Source organism: Tachyglossus aculeatus, chromosome 6 (assembly GCF_015852505.1).
Source record: "Tachyglossus aculeatus isolate mTacAcu1 chromosome 6, mTacAcu1.pri, whole genome shotgun sequence".
Taxonomy (NCBI): domain Eukaryota; kingdom Metazoa; phylum Chordata; class Mammalia; order Monotremata; family Tachyglossidae; genus Tachyglossus; species Tachyglossus aculeatus.
In genome coordinates this window covers 27,080,786-27,103,817 of record NC_052071.1, presented here as the reverse complement: position 1 = coordinate 27,103,817, position 23,032 = coordinate 27,080,786, and the positions used below count along the sequence as shown (strand labels likewise).

Here is a 23,032-nt window from a genome sequence, read left to right as displayed (position 1 = left end):
GCAAGTCACTTCAGTTTTCTCATATGTAAAAATGGGGATTAAGACTGTGACTGTGTGTGACCCAATTTGCTTGTATCCATCTCAGAGCTTAGTACAGTGCCTGGCACACAGTAATCGCTTAACAAATACCATAATTATTACTGTTACTGTATCTGAAGATAAGTGGCTGCAGACATTACAGCTGCCCTCCAAAGCAGAATTCTCTCATTCTCTCTCACCACTTGCAGTGACTTCTCATTACAGTAAATATACATTTGGCAAGACATTAAATGACACTGAAAGAACTAAAGACACAAGCAGGCTAATCAAATCACGTGCGCAGGTACTGAAAGCTTCCTTGACAAAATGAAAACATATATGCAATTTTCCCCTGGCAGTTTATTATGGTATGAAGAAAAAACATTCTGTGCTTGAAGCTGACATTATATTACAAATGTATAGCAGAAGTATGATGTGACTATTAAAATATGATTACACAAAGAATGAACATTTTAAGAATTTACAGTACAGTGGATCTTTTATAAACAGACTCTTAAATATACATATGACAATAGTTGCAGACAGAAAACATCAGACGAACCAAAGATGAACTATTAATGTTTTAGACATTTTTCCTGAACCAAAAAGTCTCACATTAAAACGAATTGTGAAAAGCCTTCAGTCCAGGAACAAGTCACCTGTACACTACAAATATACACTTTAGAGGCGTGCAAACCAGACAGATTTTGTCTTCTGAGTGACAGATAACTTCCCCGTCCCCTCCAAGTTCAGCTTCCTCAATCGCTCTTCATGCAGCTGCTATCCTCCCTTTAAACAATGTTATCAGTCTGTCTGTGTTTTTTAGCAGGAGTGTACATTTAGCCTAAAACCATTTACTGGATGTGTCTGATACTTAAATCTAACCACCCATCGAGGGGTAGTTAGTGACGGCTGAAAACTCTGGGACCAAGATTTAAAAGACACTGGGGAAGAGTATTTTCTGAAAATGGAAACTCACGGCCCAATGGTGTTTTCATTCTCTCTGCCCTGGTGATGTGGTCAGTTTGCTAGATACCTCTAGTTCATGTTTTGGATTATGTCAAAAACATAAGTATTTCAGGCTGTAATACACAGTATTACCAAAACTAACAAAATTATTTGCATATTTGGAACAAGAGATAGTAAATGAGACTCCTATAGTAAAACAAAAATTAAGCTATAGATGTATTTACAAACAGTCACGAAAGAAGTATACATACTTCTATATTTAATGTTTACGAAAACATAATTTACAAAATGTTCAAGTATATACAGTTGTTTGAAAAACTGCCAATATTCAGCTTTGTCACAGGCAAAGGATTGGCTGCGTCCTCTCAATCAGGACTGAAAGAGGCTGGCTTTTTGTTTTTTTGTTTTTTTCCTTTTTTCCTCCTAATATATGGTTGGTTTTTGGTGGTCACGGGCGGTTTGAAGTGAGACTTAAGGTATGTACAAATCTAGGCCGCTGAGGGCTAGACATGTCCAGAACTCGGAGCGTGTTGTCCCAAAATGTCATCTATCATTGTCAAATTGTTCAACCAGTCTTCATCCGTGCTGCTGCTGTTTTTCATGAGCGAATCAATGAAGTCAGTCTCGCTGCAGTTCGCCGGCAGGATGGAATTATTCTGTTGGGGGACAAAATCGTACTGCGGCAGTTCCGCCGAGGAACTCATTCTCCCGAAGGTCCCAGAGGGCTGGCCTGTGGAGGGATAACTCGGTGGCCCGATGCCCGGCGCGGAACCGAGCTGATTGAAACCGGACACGCTCTGCGGCATGGATTTCATAACGCTCATGGCCGGCATCGGGCCTCTGGTGAGGTTGTGTCTTAAGTTCTGGCTATTCAGCGGGCTGAGGCTTTGGCTGGGCTGGGTGATGTTCAGTTTGGGGATCTGCCTGACCTGCACTCCGGGCGCAATCTGATTTGGGGGCACTACCGCCTGATGGGAGAACTGCTGTCCTGGAAGGTTGGGCCTCACGTTTTGTTTGGAGAAGAGAGGGCTGTTGGAGAACTGCTGCATGCTGCTATCCACTTGGCTCTGACTGGGCATCCGAGAGACCCCCGCCGGTGTCCACAGCTGGGAGGAGGAGTTGGTGTAGACGCTGGGAATTCTTGGCATACTGGGCTGTCTGATGTGGAGGGGGCTCGCCGAATGGTTGGCCAGAGGGTTGGAACTAAACGCGGGGAGAGCCATCCCAGCGCGTGCCGCGGAGTGACTGTGAGCTGTCTGGCAACCCGACCCCAGGCCCAGAGACGTCTGGCTTGGGCGCAGAGAGATGTTAAAATCAGGGCTGGGCGGAAACATCCCCGGGTGCTTCGTCGGGTTATGGGGGATCATGACCATGGTCCCACTGTTCTGGTTGACGGTGGTCGGGATGATCCCCGACCCCAGAGCGTTCTGAAGGATGCCGGAGGTGGATGACATCATGCGGTGATTGGGCGGAGGAGTAGGCATGGGCTGGCCACAGTCGGAAGACATAGGTTGTGGTACTGCTGTGTTCAGAAAGGAGCACGTTAGACATTGCAAACAACCGCACTCTGGAAACACGGCACTCTTTTACGTGGATCCAGACCCTTCCTTAATTATGCCTTTAAAGGAGCGTGAACTCCAAGAGAGTCACTACTTAAGCTCTAAACACGCAGGCCTCCCCCTTGAAGGGAAAGGCCCTTTCTGAGGACTCTGGTATTAATCGAAGGACTTGCTGACTTCAAGAACCCCTTCCCTCCCCGAACTTCAGTAATCTTAGAGTTAACACCTTACTTTGAAACTGACTCATCTGCTGAGGTACGAATGAAGTCCGTTGATCCGACGCTACTGCCATGATATTCGGTCTCTGCTTCTCCTGCTAAACGGAAAATAAAAATGTGTCAAAAATACGGACCGATCAATCGATGGTATTTATCGAGTGCTTACTACGTGTAGAGTACTGTACTAAGGGCTTGGGAGGTTACAATGCAACAGAGTTGGCAGATAATGTTCCCTGCCCACAGCGAGCTTACAGTCTATAGGGGGAGACAGGCATTAATATAGGTATAAATTACATAATTTTAAATATATTATTTAAATATATGTGCATAAGGGCTTTGGGGTTGAGGGTGGGGGTGAATAGCAAAAGCCCAAAGGTCACAGATGATGCAGAAGGGAGAGGGAGCCGGGGGAAACAGGGCTCAATCGGGGAAGGCCTCTTGGAGGAGGTGTGACTTTAATAATACTTTGAAAGTGGGGAGAGTGGTGGTATATGGATGGGGAGAGAGTTCCAGGCTAGCGAGAGGACGTGGGAAAGGGGACGATGGCAAGACGGACAAGATGAGGCGGAGAACCTGACGTGATCGCCGAGTGGAAGCCGGGACCTGTTCACTCCCGTGTGTGTGAACATGGACGCGCATACATACACATACACAAAGGGCACCAGATAGAAAGAGCACTAAAACTGGGGAAAATCCAAGAGCTTATTCCTGGAGTTCCCGAACTTGTTCCTCCATATGTATTCTGTTTCGTAGTTTGTTGCTAGACCCTATTAACCCAGAGGGAGCAGGGGCGATCCATAAATCTTCAGCTGTCCTTGCTCTGGAATTCATTTTTAAATCACCTTTCTGTGATACCTGCCTCATCCTGCTCAGACTGCACTCCCAAGGGTTCCTACGCTGTGGCAGCCCTCTGCTTTGGATCCTGCTTAAAGCTGCTGGAAATCATCACCACTCTTCCTCTACCTTCTCAGTGCAAGAGGGAGAAATGGTATTTCTTCAGAAGAGGGGCACTTCTTAACCAGAAGTATGATAATGTCTAGTGGCCCTAATTCATTCATTCATTCAGTAGTATTTATTGAGCACTTACTGTGTGCAGAGTAATAATAATAATAATAATGGCATTTGTTAAGCACTTACTATGTGCAAAGCACTGTTCTAAGTGCTGGGGAGGATACAAGGTGATTAAGTTGTCCCACGTGGGGCTCACAGTCAATCCCCATTTTACAGATGAGGTAACTGAGGCTCAGAGAAGTTAAGTGACTTGCCCAAGGTCACACAGCAGACATACCGTACTATACACCTGGGAAAGTACAATATAACAATAAACAGTGACATTCCCTGCCCACAATGAGCTTACAGTCTAGAATCTCCCCCGCTCACCATGAGCTTGTCTGCCTACCCCTCTCATTTTTTTATGGTATTTGTTAAGCATCATCATCATCATCAATCGTATTTATTGAGCGCTTACTATGTGCAGAGCGCTGTACTAAGCGCTTGGGAAGTACAAATTGGCAACATATAGAGACAGTCCCTACCCAACAGTGGGCTCACAGTCTAAAAGGGGGAGACAGAGAACAAAACCAAACATACTAACAAAATAAAATAAATAGAATAGATATGTACAAGTAAAATAAATAGAGTAATAAATATGTACAAGCATATATACATATATACAGGTGCTGCGGGGAAGGGAAGGAGGTAAGATGGGGGGGATGGAGAGGGGGACGAGGGGGAGAGGAAGGAAGGGGCTCAGTCTGGGAAGCACATACTATGTATCGAGCACTGTTCTAAGCGCTGGAGTAGATACAAGTTTATCAGGTGGGACACAAATCCCTGTCCCGCATGGGGTTCACAGTCTAGTCACGTGGCTATATTACCTAGCTAAGATATGAACAAACCATTAGCCTGTTTGCTTGTTTGTTTCAGCTAACTGTGGCTCTTTTTGAGGAAGGAGGTTGTTCACCGGTCAAGTCTGCTATGACTTGAACTGTTATTTCAGTTCTCGCTTCTGGCCCACGAGCCACTCTCACTCCTCACCTTGCAGGCCGCCTAGCTACAGGGGAGGGGTGAGGTGCTGCAGCTAATGATAAAGGATCGATCAATCAATCAATCACTTTAGGGTGGGTCCTGTATGTGACTTAAGTGGTCCCCTCCAAAAACAGGTGGGAAAGTCCGATCTAGAGCTTACGAGTCACACTTGCTGCAGAAGAAAGGAGAATAAGGGAAGAGACATGGAGTTATATGAGTAATCGTCTTTATTTTCCCTTCCCCCACCAACTGTCTGGTTGCCAAGACCAGCATTTAATAACCTACTTTGTGTTTGTATATCACCTTCCCTCCAGGGAGCTCCGACATTTTGCAAACAATTAACTCATTATTCCTCACAATTCCCTCAGGAGGGAGGGAGAGTAACCGATTCCCTTCCTGAGCATATACTCTAAAAATGGAGGAGCAGAGGGACTCAGAAAACTGGCCAAGGATACAGAATGTCTTGGGACTCCTGGGTTTTTAACAGGTCCTTCGGCTGGGTTGAAGAACAGGCCGGTCGACTTCCAACAGTATTAGGGACTGAAACCCAAAACCCGAAAGCTATGTTGAACATCCGTGTTATTTTTGATCATTTCAATCAGGCTCTGGACATATGGTGGGATTTAGAAAAACAAATTTATGGATGAAATGAATCTAAGGCCCCCCCTCCTTCAAACCTTCCTTGAAAACGAAGGCTTTTCTTTCTCACAGAGAAGAAAAACATGGAATTTTCAAAATGCAGATAAAGATTTCACAAGGGAGATTACAAACATAAGTGAATTTTGGCTAAAGGACACAGTCTCTTAAAGTGAAATCCATGAGGAAGTATCAATGACGGGGGAGTTCAATCACCTCTAGAAGAGCAGGTGCTAAAAAGTTAGGAGTATTTCCGAGTGGTTAGAGCCCAGGCCGGAGATTCAGAAGGACTTTGGATTCTAATCCCAACTCCACCATCTGTTTTCTCTGTGTCTTTGTGGGGAAGTCACTTAGAGGATGGGCCTGGGAGACAGAAAGTCATGGGTTCTAAACCTGGCTCTGCTGTGTGACCTTGGGAAAATCACTTCACTACTCTGGGCCTCCGTTACCTCATCTGAAAATGGGGATTAAGACTGTCTCCCCCTTTTAGACTGTGAGCCCACTGTTGGGTAGGGACTGTCTCTATGTGTTGCCAACTTGTACTTCCCAAGCGCTTAGTACAGTGCTCTGCACATAGTAAGCGCTCAATAAATATGATTGATTGATTGATTAAGACTGTGAACTTGATATAGGACAGGGACTGCGTCTAACCTGATTTGTTCGAATCTACCCCAGTGCTTAGTACGGTGCCTGGATCATAGTAAGCGCTTAATGAATATCATCATCAATATTATTAATTATTCCCTATGCCTCAGTTACCCCATCAGTAAAGACGGGGTTTAAGACTGAAAGCCCCATATGGGACAGAGACTGTGTCCAACCCTATTTGTTTGTATCCACCCCAGCGCTTAGTACAGTGCCTGGCTCATAATAAGCCATAAGCTCCGTGCCTCAGTTCCCTCATCTGTAAAATGGGGATGAAGACTGTGAGCCCCCGTGGGACAACCTGATCACTTTGTAACCTCCCCAGCGCTTAGAACAGTGCTTCGCACATAGTAAGTGCTTAATAAATGCCATTAAAAAAAAAGCGATTAACAAATACCTTAAAAAGGCTGCTAAAGTTGTCCAAGAAACAAAAGGATCAGAAAACAGGAGGTTTTGTCTTACCTCTGCCACTACTGTACCTTGTGACTCGGGCACATTGCCTACCCTGCCTGCTCCTCAGTTTCCTCACAATAATACCTTCCAGTCTCCACTCACAGGGATGTTGTGAGGAAAATGAAACAAGTAATTAATGTGGAAAATGCCTCAGGGAAAATAAAAGTGCTTTGCAAATTCAAGATGGCCTTGCTTCCAAAGTGGAAATTAGAATAATAAGCAGGGGCACTGCTGTGAATAGAACGGGGTTTGCTCCCTAAGTCCGAACACGCGACAATTCTTGTTGATTTTTATGAGCACCTCTGGACGCAGGATTCAAACAGATGCAGATGCCCACCTCAAAATGCCCACTGCCCTCTCCTCCCTCCTCAGGCACTGAACATTGTCCTGATGATTTTAGGAGCGGGCTCCGCTGGAAATTATTTTCTCAAAAAAACAAACCTCTCAGCTTTCTCTGAAACCCACACTAGCCTGTTGGAAGGCAAGCAAGAGTTTATAGCGAGTAGAAAAGAATGGTGACTTTAATCATTAGAAGGACCGCACCTCTTCTGTTGGGGGAGTGGGCTGGTAAAACTTTTCTTGTCTGCAAGGCAGAAGGAGTATGGCCTAATGAGCACTTAGTACAGTGCTCTGTACACAGTAAGTGCTCAATAAATACAATAGAATGAATGAATGAATGAATATTGGAAAGAGCATGAGCCTGTGGGTCAGAGGATCTGGGTTGTAATCCTGACTCTGCCAGTTGCTTGCTGTGTGACCTTGGGCAAGTCGCTTAACTTCTCTGTGCCTCAGTTACCCCGTCTGTAAAATGGGGGTTAAATCCTACTCCCTCCTACTTAGACTGTGAGCCCCATGTGGGACAGAGAATGTGTCCAACCTGATTAACTTGTATCTATCCCAGTGCTTAGAATATAGTGCTTGGCACATAGTAAGTGCTTAACAAGTACCATAATTATTGGCATTTTTGGCACTGCTATAATTATTGGTACTTCCCAACAAAGGGTATTTCTGTTCTCATGCCTTCAACCTCACTTCGAAGCATGGTTTCTGGACATGAGATTGTAAGCTCGTCATGGCCAGGGAATGTGTCTGCCAACTCTATTGTGGTCTCCCAAGTGCTAGTACCACGCTCTGCACGTAGTAAGCACTCAATAAATACAACTGATTGATGGATGTGAGGGAGCTCAGCCTCTACAAATGGCTCAGCTCTGGGCTGCCGACAACAGTGGCATCCACTTTGCTCTGCTCAGTCCACCGAGGCTTGGAGTTGGGCTACGGTTATTTGACGGGCAGCTCTCTGCTTGCTATTTTCCCTCTCGGAACAAAGCTTCTCATGTTAAGCATTAGTTGTACGTCACACAAAGAAGCAACATAAATCCAACCTGCATAATGTGCTGTCGCCGCAGAATCTGTTGCTTCAGTAGATGGTTCCTCATACAGCCATTCACTGTGGCTGGAGCGGGAGCTGGAGCCGGGGCCGAGCTGCCTGCACTTGGGAGGGTGCCAGGTTCTTGGAGCCTGGCAACAATTCCAGGATTTGACTCCTGCCAAGAAAGGAAAGAGAAATACATCGCACCAGGAAGATTACAAAAGAAGCCATTTAAACTCGACTTTTGCTCTCCTTTCTGTCCCAGTCTCAGCCCGCTTCCTGTCCCGTCTCCCGCCACACCCTTCGGTGAGACTGGTTTGGGGGAGAAAAAGAGAAAAAAGAGGATGGGGAAGAGGAGGAGGAGAGTTCTTCTTCATGAGGATCAGGGAATGGAAAGCTTCCTGACTAGCTTTCCTGACTCACGGTTAATTATTGCAAAGCCGCAGCAAGATGAAGGAAGCACTGAGCCGCCACACTTGGCCAGATCAGACACCCCGGATCCGGTCCGCGGCCTACAGCTTCGGTGAAACCAGCCTTCTTCATGACTGCTGACGGCTCGTATCGTTGCCCTTCTTTCTTCCCCAGTTGTTGCCCCATGGATTTTACAGACCAAACTAACTTAACGCGGGATCTGGAAAGCGGATAAAAGGAAAAACAGCACGCGGGAGAAGGGAACTCCGACGGATAAGAGAAAAAAGAACTAAGGGCAGAGGAAGATGAAAGGCTATATGCCACAGGGATGGGGATTTGAGGGGGCAGGAAACAAGAACAGAGTCCTGACTGCACCCGCCAGATGAAAGGCTGCTCAGCTCGACAGGCAGGAGTTGGGAGGAAAGAAATATGATCCTAGAAAGTGTTAATCAAAAGACAGAGGAAAAAAACAAGAGTAACCAGCTTAAAGAAAAATGGTGTGCTCAGTTGTAGAGAAATTCCCAAGTCGAAACACCATTTTCGATACACATCCCACGCCCCAGGTTGCCAGGTTTTTTGAGGCTTTGTAAGCTCTGCCCAGCCAGCACACAGCACCATTTCCCAATATGTTCCATTTCACAACATCTGAGTGTTCAAGCTAACATCTGGTCAGTGAAAACCGAAGAGAAGGAGCCGGAGAAAAAGGCACGTCCTCAAAAAGGATAAGAAAGAGAATGGCGGTGTGCACTCACTAGCCAGGCGGAGCAGCTACGCTCCATTACTATTATCCATTTAACATTCCGCTTTTACATTATTTATTAAGTTTTGTTATTGTTGGCACAGGGAGCTCTGTACAGTATAGCCCGCATTCTTAACTAGGCCAGCTTCCTTTGTTTTCCAAATGGAAGCCTACATCCTTTGTTTTAGAATCCGTGTTATCAAAAGATAAGCATGAAGAAAACAGTTGTTGCCTTTTGACATCTGACAATTATAACCACGCTAAAATGGAGCAAACAGGAAATGACAAATGTTTTGAGTGACCAGAAGGAAATGGTTGAGAGTGTTTGCTGAAAGTCACGGCTTAATAACGAACGGGATAGTCTTTTGCCCTCTGCTTCATTCCGAAGGATCACCCAAGTAATTGGGGGATTTTTTTAATAGGTGCAATTATGAAGAAGGTCACTGAAATTACTCATTTTCATGGGGTCTCTTTTGTTGTAGCACTTAGTCCTATTATGCAAAGCCACAGTTGATGAAATGTAAATGTCTGAGAGATCATTTACCCCAAGACACAGACCTGCAGCTCCTGGCTAGCATCACCGCTCCCATTATGCCTACTGAGGGCAATCTCCCAAGGCCAGAACTTAAGTCTTGCTTCTTCGCTTACAATCCTACTGGACACTACCCGCTGACCTCCCCCATTAACTTCTTCCTCCCTATCACCACCCCCACCCCCTCTGCCACCGCAGCCCGGCCTCCCTCTGAAAAAATCTCTAAATAGGACTAACTCATGACATAAATCCTAAAGCGCATGTAAGCTAGTGTTCTGCTTTCATGACGGATACTAGTCTGCCGACACAGTTAAGCTTTGAAAAATACGGTTTGCCTCTGGGGGAATATTTGAAAGAGCAAGGACTCCGGCTGCATACCCCACTCAGGAGAGACACTGAAATGTTCCTACCACCCAAAGCCTTGCCATCTATCCAATTTCCTCCCAACCTGTGTTGCTGCCTGCAGAGGGTCTGTGCTTACTGAAGCAAATGAGTTTAATGCAAGGACAATCATGCTGATGTTTAGCTCAGGGCTATTGCATTAGCAAGTCATAACATTAAGGTCTCTTTCACTAATCAAGTCCACCACACTCTGATATCGCCTAAGCTTCCCCAGGAACATAATCCCGCTTTTTAAGGGAAGGAGAATCCCATTATTAATCCCAATACTTTATTCAGCGAAGGAACGGTTTAATTATTTGTGTTTGCATGTGTGTGGTGGTGTGCGTATGTGTTTGTTGCGGGGAGGGGAGGGTATGTTCCAGCGCTTAGAACAGTGCTTTGCACATAGTAAGCGCTTAATAAATGTCATTATTATTATTATTATTATTATTATGTTCTGGTGGCTCGCAATAATGATCTACAGAGGCTCTGCGAACTCACTGGCCACGGCCAGTGAGGGTTACTGAATTTCAGGGCCAAGTCCCACATCTCCCTTACCTAGCAGAGGAAGCCGTCTCTAGTATGAAAGGCATGATAATGAAATGAGCCCGTTGTTGGGTAGGGGCCGTCTCTATATGTTGCCGACTCGTACTTCCCAAGCGCTTAGTACAGTGTTCTGCACACAGTAAGCGCTCAATAAATACGACGGAATGAATGAATGAATGAATGAAATAGCATCTGCCACAAGGCAGGGAATGATTTGAAAAACCTTTGGGGTTTTTTTGGTTGTTTTTTTTTTTTTTGGTATTACACACTTAAAGCCAGTCCCCACCAAAAACAAAGTAATAGCAAGGAGATTATTCCATTTTCACCACTAGTGGGAACTACTGCATTTTTTTTACAGTAGGAAATATCCATGTAGGTGTCACACTAAGAATAGTTCTTGGATGTAGGGTAGAGGCCTCCGCTCTCTGTACCAGAGATTAATGAACTTCAAAGTTCTTCCCTTTTCCTCACTCCACAAGCAAAATCACTCCTGATTTTAGGGCCAAACCAAAGAAGTCATAAATTGAAACTGCCCAGACTTTGACTTTTCCATTCAAATGACAGGCAAACGGTACACTGCAATGGACGGCAAAATCAAAGACCATAACTGGGGGTGTTCACACATCCTTGAGTGTGGAGTTCAGATAGTTGCGCACTCCAGCACAATCTTTAGATGGCTGTGGGAGAACTGGTGGATGTGAATTTTTGACATTTCAGCACGTATCCTGGCTAGGATACAGCGCTTAGAACAGTGCTCAGCGCTTAGAACAGTGCTCTGCACATAGTAAGCGCTTAATAAATGCCATTATTATTATTATTATTATTATTATTAGGAGAAAAATAACCTCCCATTCCTGTGCAAAAACTCAACCTGATTATCATGAAAAATGGTATTTGATATTTAGGTCAGTCCTTTCACCCCAGAGCAATTTACAAAATACATACACTATTAAAAAGCAGCTGTATATCAGGGAAGAAACAATGGAAAGCAACTGGCAGGGGAAAGTACACAAGAGCCAAACCTATTCTTTCTAAACCACATAATCCCGGGAGCGTTGAGCTCTAAGGGGGCTGTTTTATGATCTCATCTGAAAAATGACAGTGGCTAAGTACTCAATATCTACAACACCTCCCAGGGAAGCAACAAACTGGGGCTGTCGAGGGCAGAATCAGAGTTCAGATTTGTTGTTTATGCCACAGGCCATCATCACCAAAGAGGAACTCAATCAATCAATGGCATTTAATGAGCGCGTACTGTGTGCAGAGCACTGTACTAAGCGTTTGGAAGAGTACAACAGAATGAGCCTGCTGTTGGGTAGGGACCGTCTCTATATGTTGCCAACTTGTACTTCCCAAGCGCTTAGTACAGTGCTCTGCACACAGTAAGCGCTCAATAAATACGATTGAATGAAGGAATGAATTAGCAGACATATTCTCTCCCCACGAGCAGGGGAGTTATGAGTCGGTAGCTCTCGTGGGCTCCTGGGAAGGCAGCACAGTTGCTGAGCTGCAGGGCCATCATTTCGCTGATGATACCGTGCTCTACATCTCTCAGCTGCTCACTGTGGTCGACCTACTGGCTCGAATTGGACCCCAGAGAAGGAGAGATTCACGTGATTCCGACAAAATGGAGTTGTTCCCTGCTCCGCCACTTGGGCTACTTCTCTGGGTCTCAGTCACCTTGTCTGTAAAATGGGGATTAAGACTGTGAGCCTTATGTGGGACAGGGAGTTTGTCCAACCCAATTTCCTTGTTTCCACCCCAGCACTTAGTAAGGTGCCTGCCACGTAGTAGGTGCTTAACAAATACCACAATTCTTTTTACTGATGCTGGGGACCTGGGGAGAGAGACCCTGAAAAAGGTCGAGGTGGGCATGGTTCCTTTCCCCTGGATCTGGTGTGGTGGCTTTTGGCCTTTGCCATTTGTTTCTGGATTATCGTCCTCTCCCAACAGCACCTGTGGCCATGGCTGCCTCGCCACCTGCTTTCTGCCACGGCGGCAGAGGCCTCTCTGGCCGATCGGGTCTCACGTGTCCTCAGGTTTACAAATTCCAGCTCCCCTCAGAGACCTCCTGGAAGATTCCACATGGGCAGAATGCCAGGACAACTCCTGCTCAGGGGTCCCAGAGAGCAACCTTTTCCTCACCACCTCGGACGACGGCCGGGTGGACACAGAAGAGACCTAGTGCCAGGCTGAAAAATTTTCACGGAATCCACGTACGTCTTAATGACGCTAACAATGGCTGGCTCATTAGCCAGCGACCATTAGGAGGATTTGATACTGGTCATTTTTGTCACAGTTCAGCATGGGAAGGGTTGAAAAATGACAGGTCGAGCTTGTGCAGGCGGAGTATTTTGCAATGAAATCACGTCCTTGTGCATGCCTCCTGAATGACCCGGGCGGGCTGCTCACTGACAGCTGCCTTCCAGGATCCCGGCGGCCCCGAGCACCCCTCCTCGCCCCCCCTGCCAGCCTCTCTACTCAGCGGAGGGGAACCCAAGATCATCGCTAATCAGAAGTGGTCTCCAGCCGATCGAAGGGGATTTTTTCAGGGTTAGCCCTAGTGGGCTTGGGGCCCTTCCAGTCAGGCGGGGGAAGGGAAGCTTTAAGGAGCTAGAGTTCTGCCCTGAATCTCTCTGCCCCTCAATCATTCATTCGTTCATTTATTCAATCGTATTTATCGAGCAGGGCACTGTACTAAGCACTTGGGAGAGTACGGAGAAGCAGCATGGCCTCGTGGATGGCAGCGTGGGCCCGTGAGCCAGGAGGTCGGGGTTCTAATCCTGATCCTCCGCTTGTCTGCTGTGTGATCTTGGGCAACTCACTTAGCTTCTCTGTGCCTCAGTTCCCTCACCTGTAAAATGGGGACTAAGACTGTGAGCCTCATGTGGGACAGGGACTGTGTCCGGCCCAGCTACTTTGTATCTACCCTAGTGCTTAGAACACATAGTAAGTGCTTAACAGTGTGGCTCAGTGGAAAGAGCCCGGGCTTGGGAGTCAGAGGTCATGGGTTCTAATCCCGGCTCCGCCGCTTGTCAGCTGGGTGACTTTGGGCAAGCCATTTCACTTCTCTGTGCCTCTGTTCCCTCATCTGTAAAATGGGGATGAAGACTGTGAGCCCCATGTGGGACAACCTGATCACCTTGTATCCCCCCCAGCGCTTAGAGCAGTGATTTACACATAGCAAGCGCTTAACAAATGCCATCGTTATTATTATTAACAAACGCCACAATTATTATCATAATGATTATAATATAACAATGAACAGACACATTCCCTGCCCACAACGAGCTTACAGTGTCGAGGGAACTTACATTGTGCAGGGGTAGAAATTACAGGCTGTTTGCTCCTGCTGCGGCTGCCTCCTTGTCCCCCTGGAATATTTTCACAGCCCTGTCTCTCAGGCCCACTGATCCATGCAGCGACAGCCCTCTAGGATGGACAGAGCCCCCTTAGAGTGTGGGGCGTGGGTCTGTCCGGAATCTGGCCAGGAACGTCAGCCTTCCCAAGCTCCTCCTTCTTCCTGCCCACTCCTTGCCGCTTGGCAGGGATGGGGCCCCAGAAGGAGCGGGCCCTGATGATATAGCCTTGGCACAGAATGCCCCCCTCTCTATTTTGGAAAGTGTAGGAAAGCACCAAGTACTTTAGTCCACTCTCGGTTCCTGGGATGGCCCAAATAGGACACGGCTCCTGAACTCCTCGGCTCGTCGGCAAAGCTCAGTCCCTACTAATGGTGGGTGGATTTAATCTGGGCAGATTTCAGCCCCAAATAGATTCCCTGCCCCCAGATACCTCTAAAAATATGCTCGGCCCCAGGCAACCTAGCCTGTGGGGCAATATCATCTCACTGCAACAGAGCAGACACTAATTTCCAAAGAAGGAAATTCGTAAAATGCATTTTGCTGGTGAGGATCTACCTAGAACTTCAGTCTCATTGCTTTCTCAACTCATCTTTCCTGCCAGTTTTAAAATTCTTTCCAAATTTTTCAACATTCAACGGGGCTGTGTCACTGAGTGGATTTTCAGAATGGAGTTAGCCTTTCAATTAAGCGCCTGCATTTCAGAACCACAGAAGAAGGACTATTTTTCAGACATCAAGAAAGCCCCAGCTATGAAACCACCCTAAGCATAAACAAATTCACATCCTGCCAACTTGGAGGTTTCCAAAATGATCAGGAGCAAAACCATTTTGGATCACAAATGTTTTTTCTGCACATAACTGAGAGGCAGGAGAGTACCAAGTCCTCATCCCTGATCAGAAACATGTCTAGGTCTTCTCTTAACCCTGCGACCTCTGGGATCCAGGAATCTTCCTAAAGGAATCTAGGCTATACCTTACACTGCCACAGCCCCAGTCTCCCATGAAAAACAGGTTATTCATTGTTTACTTTCCAATAGACTGGAATTGTAAAGAGAATGGGTAGTGCATTCTCAGTAACCTACAATTGCTGAAAAATTGGGGGAGATATGAAAATTTAGAGATTTGCTATGTGATTATTCCAGAGTTTGCTTCTCTGTTTAATCAATCAATAAATCAATAGAATGTTTTGAACACCAACTATACTGGGTGCTTGGGAAGAGTAAGATAGAATTAGTAGACATGATCCCTTTCCTCAAGGAGCTCGTGATCTAAAGAAAGTTACTGAAAGGAGGAAGTAACAGAATATATAGGTATGGAGAATGTGCCTTTGACCACAAACCTCACCTTCTAAAAATGTTTGCACTCACTCTTCTTCCTTCCCCAACTGCCATCTTCAACCACTCACTCTCTGATGGCTCTTTTCTCTCTGCCTTCAAATATGCCTATGTCTCTCCTATCCTAAAAAACCTCCAAAAAACCTACCGAACAAACAAAAAAACCTTTTCTGGCCCGCACTGCACTATCCAGGTTTCACTCCATCTCTCTCCAGAGGGAGGAGGAGCTCAGGCTTGGGAATCAGAGGACCTGGGTTTTAATCCCAGCTTTGCCTCTTGTCTGCTAAGTGACCTTGGGCAAGTCAGTTCACTTCTCTGGGCCTCGGTTACTTCATCTGCAAAATGGGAATTAATACTGTGAGCCCTATGTGGGACAGGACTGTGTCTGACCCTACTATCTCATATAATAGTGATAATGGTATTTATTCTTGGGGATTAATTGGGGATTTATTATATTGGGGATTAATAGTGGGGACTAAGCCTGTGAGCCCCATGTGGGAAAACCTGATCACCTTGTATTCCCCCCACCCCCGTCGCCCAGTGTTTAGAACAGTGCTTCACACATAGTAAGCACTTAACAAATGCCATCATTATGATGATGATTATTATTTATTAAGCACATGCCAGGCAATGTGCTAAGCTCTGGGGTGGATACAAGCAAATCGGGTTGGACACAGACCCTATCCCAAGTGGGGCTCCCAGTCTCAATCCCCATTTTACAGATGAGGTAACTGAGGCCCAGAGAAGTGAAGTGACTTGCCCAAGGTGACACAGCAGACAAGAGGAGGATCCAGGATTAGAACCCATGACCTCCTGATTCCCAGGCCATGCTGCCTCTCTGCTTATATCTACTCCAGCATTTAATACAGTGCCTGGCACATAGTAAACACTTAAATACCATTAGAGAAGCAGTGTGGCTCAGTGGAAAGAGCCCGGGCTTTGGAGTCAGAGGTCAGGGGTTCAAATCCCGGCTCCACCAATTGTCAGCTGTGTGACTTTGGGCAAGTCACTTCACATCTCTGTGCCTCAGTTACCTCATATGTAAAATGGGGATTAAGACTGTGAGCCCCCTGTGGGACAACCTGATCATCTTGTAACCTCCCCAGCACTTAAAACAGTGCTTTGCACAAAGTAAGCGCTTAATAAATGCCATTATTATTATTATTATTATTATTGTTAATAATAAAGCTGGGATAGGACAAGTGACTGAGCTAGCATGGTGGTCATTTGTCTGGCAAGGAAGGGGCAGATCCTGGAAATGTTAAGTAGGAAAAAGCGATAGAATTTTGTGACTTTGCTAAAGTAATTTAATAAAGTCTATTGCATTTAATAAACCTAGGCTTGATCTTTTATTGAAAAGGTTGAGTGAACCCAGAGCTGTTGCCAATGACCTGAAGTTATCTATCAATATATGACTAACTCTTCTCTTTTCAAACAACTAACCCATTGCCTGGGTTTTCCAATTCTCATGGCTCCCCAAACTAGAGTCCCCTGCAGTTATCAGTTTAGCATCCCAGTGCAATCAACTCTGTCAGACTCCCAATTTGGAATGGCCAAGGGATCCTGGATATGGGAATGATACTTCCGGTCACAGTCTTGTCATAGATGGAATTGTACAAGAGCGCCTTCTTTGGTCTTGGGCACCGTGTCATTATCCAACCAAACCCTGGTGGTTGTATCTCAAGGATCATCTTTCCTTTGACCTTTTTACTTTCCTTTTTTTGACTCAATGTCTTATCATGGAGAAGTAAAAAGGAGGAGGAAGGGTGGGATGGAAGGTCGTGGGTTGAGGTCACATCCTCCACCCCACACAGAGCTGGAACCATGAGGGACAGGATAGGATAATGTAGGAGGAGACACAAGAGAGGAATTTGGGCAGATCTGGTATTTCCAAAATTTGGTGACTATGCATTTTTGACTTCCAAAACGACATCTGAACTTTAGCTGGGCCATAGTCATTGGTCACCCAGTGTCTGACTAACTGTATATCAGCTTGAAGGTCATTTTTGACTTTGATTCTTTATGGGCCTTTCAAGGACCAACTAATTTTCTTTTTCAAGGTACCTGAACTGCTGATACTGAGAGGGTTTGAAAGCCCGCCTGGAGTTCAAAGCATCATAGTAGGCTTGGTCTACTCCTAAATCAAAAGGTAAAGGTGGGGAATCACTGTCAGAATAAGCAAACCACACATGAGACTTCCATTAATAGCCTCATCCGGTTGCATGAGAGAAACACCAAAACCCTGTGTGAAATGTCATATAAGTGGCAGATTCAGGAATGAGAAAACATCCATTTTGCCTCCATTTGGGTCAAGGTGCAGCTACCCCACTTAAAGCCAAAAATCAAGAACACATGTTGGCAGGAGATTCGAGTTACACAACTTAAAACCAGTGGAGAACTAGTTCCTTGCCACAAGAGCTTAGACTCCACACAGCCAGGCACATACAGCTCACGTGCCTTTTGGGAGACCCTGTACCAGCCACCGTTTGAAAAGACTGTATTTCTAGGTAATAGCTTCAGTTCCGGGACACAGTTCAAGCAAAAAGATAGTATGTTGGAGTCCGAAATCTTCTGCGGCCTCATTTTTGGCTTTCACACATAATCCCAGTGTCAAAAAAAAATTTGTGTAAATTCGATAGTCTGTCTCTGTCCTTTGCCATTTTCTAGATATACCACCTTGGGTCACATAATCACTTTCAACTTTCTACACTGATCTTAGGGGGTGCCAATCAAGGAAGAGCATTGCTCAAAATATCTGAAAGTGATGGTTGTGTATTGTACTGTAAAAAAAAAGCTTTTCCAAGACCTGTTTCCTTATCCTCCTATGGCACAAGTATGCTTAGTCTCACAAAGCTTAGCCCCTAATGAAAGCAAAGACAAGATACGTACACCTGGCTGGAAAGTTCACAAGGTACTGCTGAATTCCAGCAATATGAAAGCACTGATTTTTTTTCCAGCTCTGGGTATACTGTGCACTGTTCCATGAAGAGGGAGCAGCTAATAAGTTTAACTATTATATTATTCCCCCTTTTCCAAAGCCCTGCAGCTTTCAGTAAACAGGAGAATTACATTTTTGCTTCACCCACATTTTCAAACGTTATTATGTCAATTAAAGGCTCTCCACACAAAGATTCCACCACAATATGTCATCTTGGCTTATTAAAACTAGAATACCCCAAAACCAGGCCAGGTGGCCGAAAACAGGGTAGTTTAATAGTTATAAAGGCCATAGCTGAAATCCTTTAGATTGTAAGCTCATTGTGGGCAGGGAATGTGTCTATTTATTGTTTTACTGCTCTCTCCAAAGCACTTAGTACAATACTCTGCACACAGTAAGCACTCAATAAACGCGACTGAATTAATCCAGCTCACAGTGGAATCTCACAAGGAGATCTTTTGGTTTCAGGTGGGGTGGAATGGAACTGAGTTCGGAGGGAGATAAATCCAAAAGGATGCCCTGATGACTGTTTGTTGGATTTTCATCCATAAAAATTAGTTTTCCACAATTGTTGTGATTGAGGGGTGGGAAGCTGGAGAGCACTGTGGCTTTGGGAGCATGTTAGGAAATAAATCAATAATCCTAGAATGGAAGGCCTTGCTCATACTGTGCTTCCAAGCCTGGACATTCAAAATAAAAAAGCACAAAGAATGTAAGAAAACAGAATTCCCATTAAAGGCGTTCATTTCCACCAGTGTCTTCTGATCATCATCGTTTAGAATACATTCATCTCTCCCATTTTCTCTATAAACAGATGCAGATGGTTTGTGCGCATTTATATTTCATGTGCTTCAGTTTCAGCACCGTGACCCAAATTGAGTCCTCTGAGAGAAACGATTCGGTTAGTTTCCACTGCCCTGATATTCTAGTTCTTCACATGATACTCTGGGGTCTGGCTGGGGCAGCTGGGCCATCAATTCTGTAAAATAATCTAAAATCATATTAATCTCCGACAATTCAGCTGGTAGTCCTTTTGCCTGTCTCTACCAGGCTGCCACGGCCCCTGTGACATACAATTTCTCAAGTCCATAAAGTACAGTTTGACTCGAAGTAATCTGTTCTGCTATGTCAAGGGGACAGACAGAGAGAGAGAGAAAGAGAGAGAGAATATGAACTGGTGGACAGTTCCATAACAGGAACTGTCTGGGAAACGGAGAGTTGAGCTCTCCTCTCATTTCGAAATAGAGCAAACCACCTGGTAGAAACCCAATAAAACCCAAGAAATTCAGAGCCAAAGCCCGTAATTTGTCACAGATCTCAAAGTTTTGAGATTTCTCATGCTCCGTACAACTGATATGCTCTTTCTTACAGAAAAGGAAGAAGTTTGGATCTAAACTGGGTGATTTGTCCAGTTCCGTCGGTTAAAGGCAGATCCTCGGTGATATTTAATGTGTTGTGTGGCTTAGTACTTTAAAAATAAAAATCAGCTCATAGAAGCTGAAAAATTTAGAACAGTGTCCATAAGTCTCTCAAATATCAGTAACAATACAAAGGGTCATTTCAAAAATGTGAATAGAAAACCCTTTGGAAAAGAACAGAAACCTCTTTTCTCTCATTAATGTTACTGTCACTTTTTCCTCTCTAAATTCCCCAAATTGCTAACCAGTCATCCATCAACCATGTTTTATGCCTTTTTAAAAAACGAAAACAACATTTTTTTTTTCCACAAAGGCAGCGGCAACTCTCAGCACTAACATTTTCCCAGCTAAATTATAAACTTCCAAAACACAGGGGAATGGGGGCTTCTAAGAGCCAGGGGTCACCCTAATTTAAAACAGGAATATTTCAGATAGTGTGACTTCTCCCCACCCAAAAGGTTGAAACATTCTGACAAAGTCAACTTAACCTCCTCATAAAATCTCCTTTCTTCCCATTCAGACTATATTTACAAACTGTAGATGGCTCTTTTTTCCTTGTGTCATTTCATTATTACAGAGTTGAGATCACTAGCCATCTGCAGCTTCATTTCATCAAGCTCTGATTTGTCCTTGGAGCAAGGTTATCTGGGACACAAACATAAAATGCTGCTTTCCTCAACTGACAGTTCTGTGTGCCTTTCTGTAAATATCCTTTCTAATTTTAAATAATTTTATCCCTTTGGATTATTTTTTAAATGGCGAAATACAAATACAGTAATGAGGATCTCATTCTTTAACTGCTACATGACACACTCTAAAAGCAATTAATGGTGTTTATTTGTAGATAGCTGAAGCATTTCAAGCTTTTGCTCAGGAATCCTTGGTAGCTTCATGTGACTTGTAGGATATTAGCGATGGGTCAAGAAACAGGACCCCCCATCAGCATTAACATACGCTTGGAGCGACTCGGTATTCCATCAAGCAGAAAAAAACTGCAGACGGTGCACAAAATTACCAGCTGCAGAATATGTCCCGATGGTGGGTGCACTTTTAATAAAGCAACAATGGCCAACACACAAGGATTCATTCAGTAAAATGAAGCAAAAGGCACACCTTTTGGACAACCCCACATGAAATTCCAAATTAAAAACTAAAAGGCGATCAATGCTGAGTTCTAACTCTGGCTCCATCTGCTTGGCAATTGAATCACACTCATCTCCTGAAAAGGTGACGACGCTTTTCGACATTTCAGTGACAAGAGACTGGAGAACATGGGCTATAGTAATGCTGTTTTCTAAGGTGGGCAGATCACAAATACAGCCCCAAGCACTTAGCCCCAGCACTATAGTACAAAATAAGAACACTATCCAGTAAGGAATCAGTAGTTCTTGGGTTCAGCTCTTAATTTTCAGAATTCACAACTGACAGGAGATTTAGCTTCTAATCTGGAAAGCATCACTTTGTACCTAGAAATATCCTTTACTCCATTTGTGAAGTAGGATGGGGATTAAGCATATTTGAGAGGAAAATCTGGTCAATTCATTGCTCTGTTTTGGGACAGGAACTCACTGGATAGATTGAACTTACCAAAACATATTCGGCAGTCCTTTCCCACTTTTAGAATCTGTTTTAGGCATTTTCCCCTTCAAACCAGTGTGGATTTTGAAAGTCTCACTACTTGCAAATACAGAACAGCATCATTAATTAGACAAACTAATGATTCAGCATGGTGACTTTCCTGCGGCACCGGCTGGAACTAGGTTCCTCTCTTGTACATGAAGCAGACGAACAGTTAACTTTCCTTTGTTCACACATAAATGACTTAGGTTAGGAGCCTGCCCAGTGACATCACCGTAGCTTAAACATGCGGGATGTGGTCCAAGGAGCCAAAGTTATTGCTGACCCCATGGTTACTGACCTGCTTTGCAAGTAGCTGATGTCTGCTCTGGCTTTATGAATTATTTAATGGGTTAAAGATTGGTCAGATCTTCTTTATGCAATGTATGGCTATTCAGCAAGCAAGAGGAAGTAAACATGCATTAACAAGGTTAAAGTCATATACTAGAACTACACCGTCTGTTTTCAGCTTGCAGCTTTATTGACTTAATCATACGGGCACTGCAGCCAACAAATCATTAAATCCATTCCATTCTTTTGCTGGCTACCACCGGCAAAACAGGGCCAGGCAAACACTAAGCAAATCTCAAGAGAGGGAGAGAGAGGGAGAGAGAGAGAAAGAGAGAGAGAGAGAGAGAGAGAGAGAGAGAGAGAAAGGAGAAGAAAAAGGGAAAGAGAGGAAGAGAACGCGAGAGAAGAGAAAGAGGAGACAAATGGGAAACAGGTAGAGGGAAAAATACAGACAGAGGGAAAGAGAGAGAATATCAAACAGTGATATCACTAATTCCAGCCTGTCCCTAGAAACACAAAGACGCTCAAATCTGTCACTTGGACTAAGTGGCCTTATGGTTTAAAGTAACACACTCGTTGTTTCCTGATTTACAATGGAAATAAAAAGCCACCCAAGTTTCCGTACAACTGTGAGTCTTCAGCTGTGAGGAAAGAATAATGTCTTGGTAAATACAAGTAATTGTCAGAAGATAAAGTCCATGCCCACCCATATTCATTCCATCATTCAATTGTATTTATTGAGCGCTTACTGTTTGCAGAGCAATGTACTAAGTGCTTATCTTAAGGTACTTTGAAAGCAGTTAATCTGCTTCCTTATATTTTTGGGAACTGCAGATACAGTTATAAAAGAGAAATATGCTGTTCATTAAAAAAGTTTTAGCATTCTTAGATCAACCTTTCCAAATGGAGAAAAAGGATTGGAAACATCAGGAGGTTTTCTCTTCCTCTTCTTTGATGACTGAAATTTTAATTTGGTTTCCAATTTCAGTATTTTCTCCCTCTTTACTAAATATCTGGTTGCAGGGTGGCGTAGCTTGGCCCCATAAAAGGCTTTGGTCCAAAGCCCAAGTTCCTAGTTCTACTACTAATCGAGTCCAAGAGGGAATGGAGGGCAGCATCCTTAAACGGAAGGCCAGAGATCCAGAGAGCAAGGCATGAAATGCAGAATCAACACAGAGTCAACAACCAAGATTTGTTGTTTCTTCCCGTGGCGGGGGAGCAGTGATTCTCACAGTTTACTCTTTCTGTCCAACTGCCTCTGGTTTTTCAACCCCTATCTCTTCTGTCCTCCCCTTTCACCCTAGGGTGGCCACTGAAAGCACTCAAGAAGAGCAAACTCTCTTTGCTGTTCTTCCCGTCCCAACCCTCCCTGAGTATCAGGGGATAGACGAGGTGAAGACTGGGCAAAAGTCCATCCTATTCAGCATCCTCCAGACCACTCACGTAGAAACACAGCCAGCGGGGCATGTATCACTTCATTCTCTTTGAGCCAGCTGTAGAGTTGAATCTTGCCCTTCTCCACATTTCCCTCAGGTCTCTCTCGGATCTCAGAAGTTACAGGCTTGGTGG

At 44.7% G+C, this 23,032-nt stretch overlaps 1 protein-coding gene across 3 annotated transcripts in view; it reads right to left on the bottom strand.

The window, feature by feature from the left end:
- Positions 1-1,176: 1,176 nt before the first annotated feature.
- MAMLD1 (mastermind like domain containing 1) overlaps positions 1,177-23,032 on the bottom strand; it is a 130,433-nt gene continuing 108,577 nt past the window's right edge. Inside the window, exons 3-5 of one of the 3 annotated variants that reach the window (XM_038748128.1) lie at positions 7,909-8,070; positions 2,778-2,862; positions 1,177-2,509 (exon numbers count right to left, since the gene is read on the bottom strand). In XM_038748128.1, the coding sequence (XP_038604056.1) occupies positions 1,491-2,509; positions 2,778-2,862; positions 7,909-8,070 (1,266 nt within the window). In that variant the 3' untranslated portion in view covers positions 1,177-1,490. The remainder of the gene's footprint in view (positions 2,510-2,777; positions 2,863-7,908; positions 8,071-23,032) is intronic. The other 2 variants (XM_038748130.1, XM_038748129.1) reach the window with 2 other exon arrangements.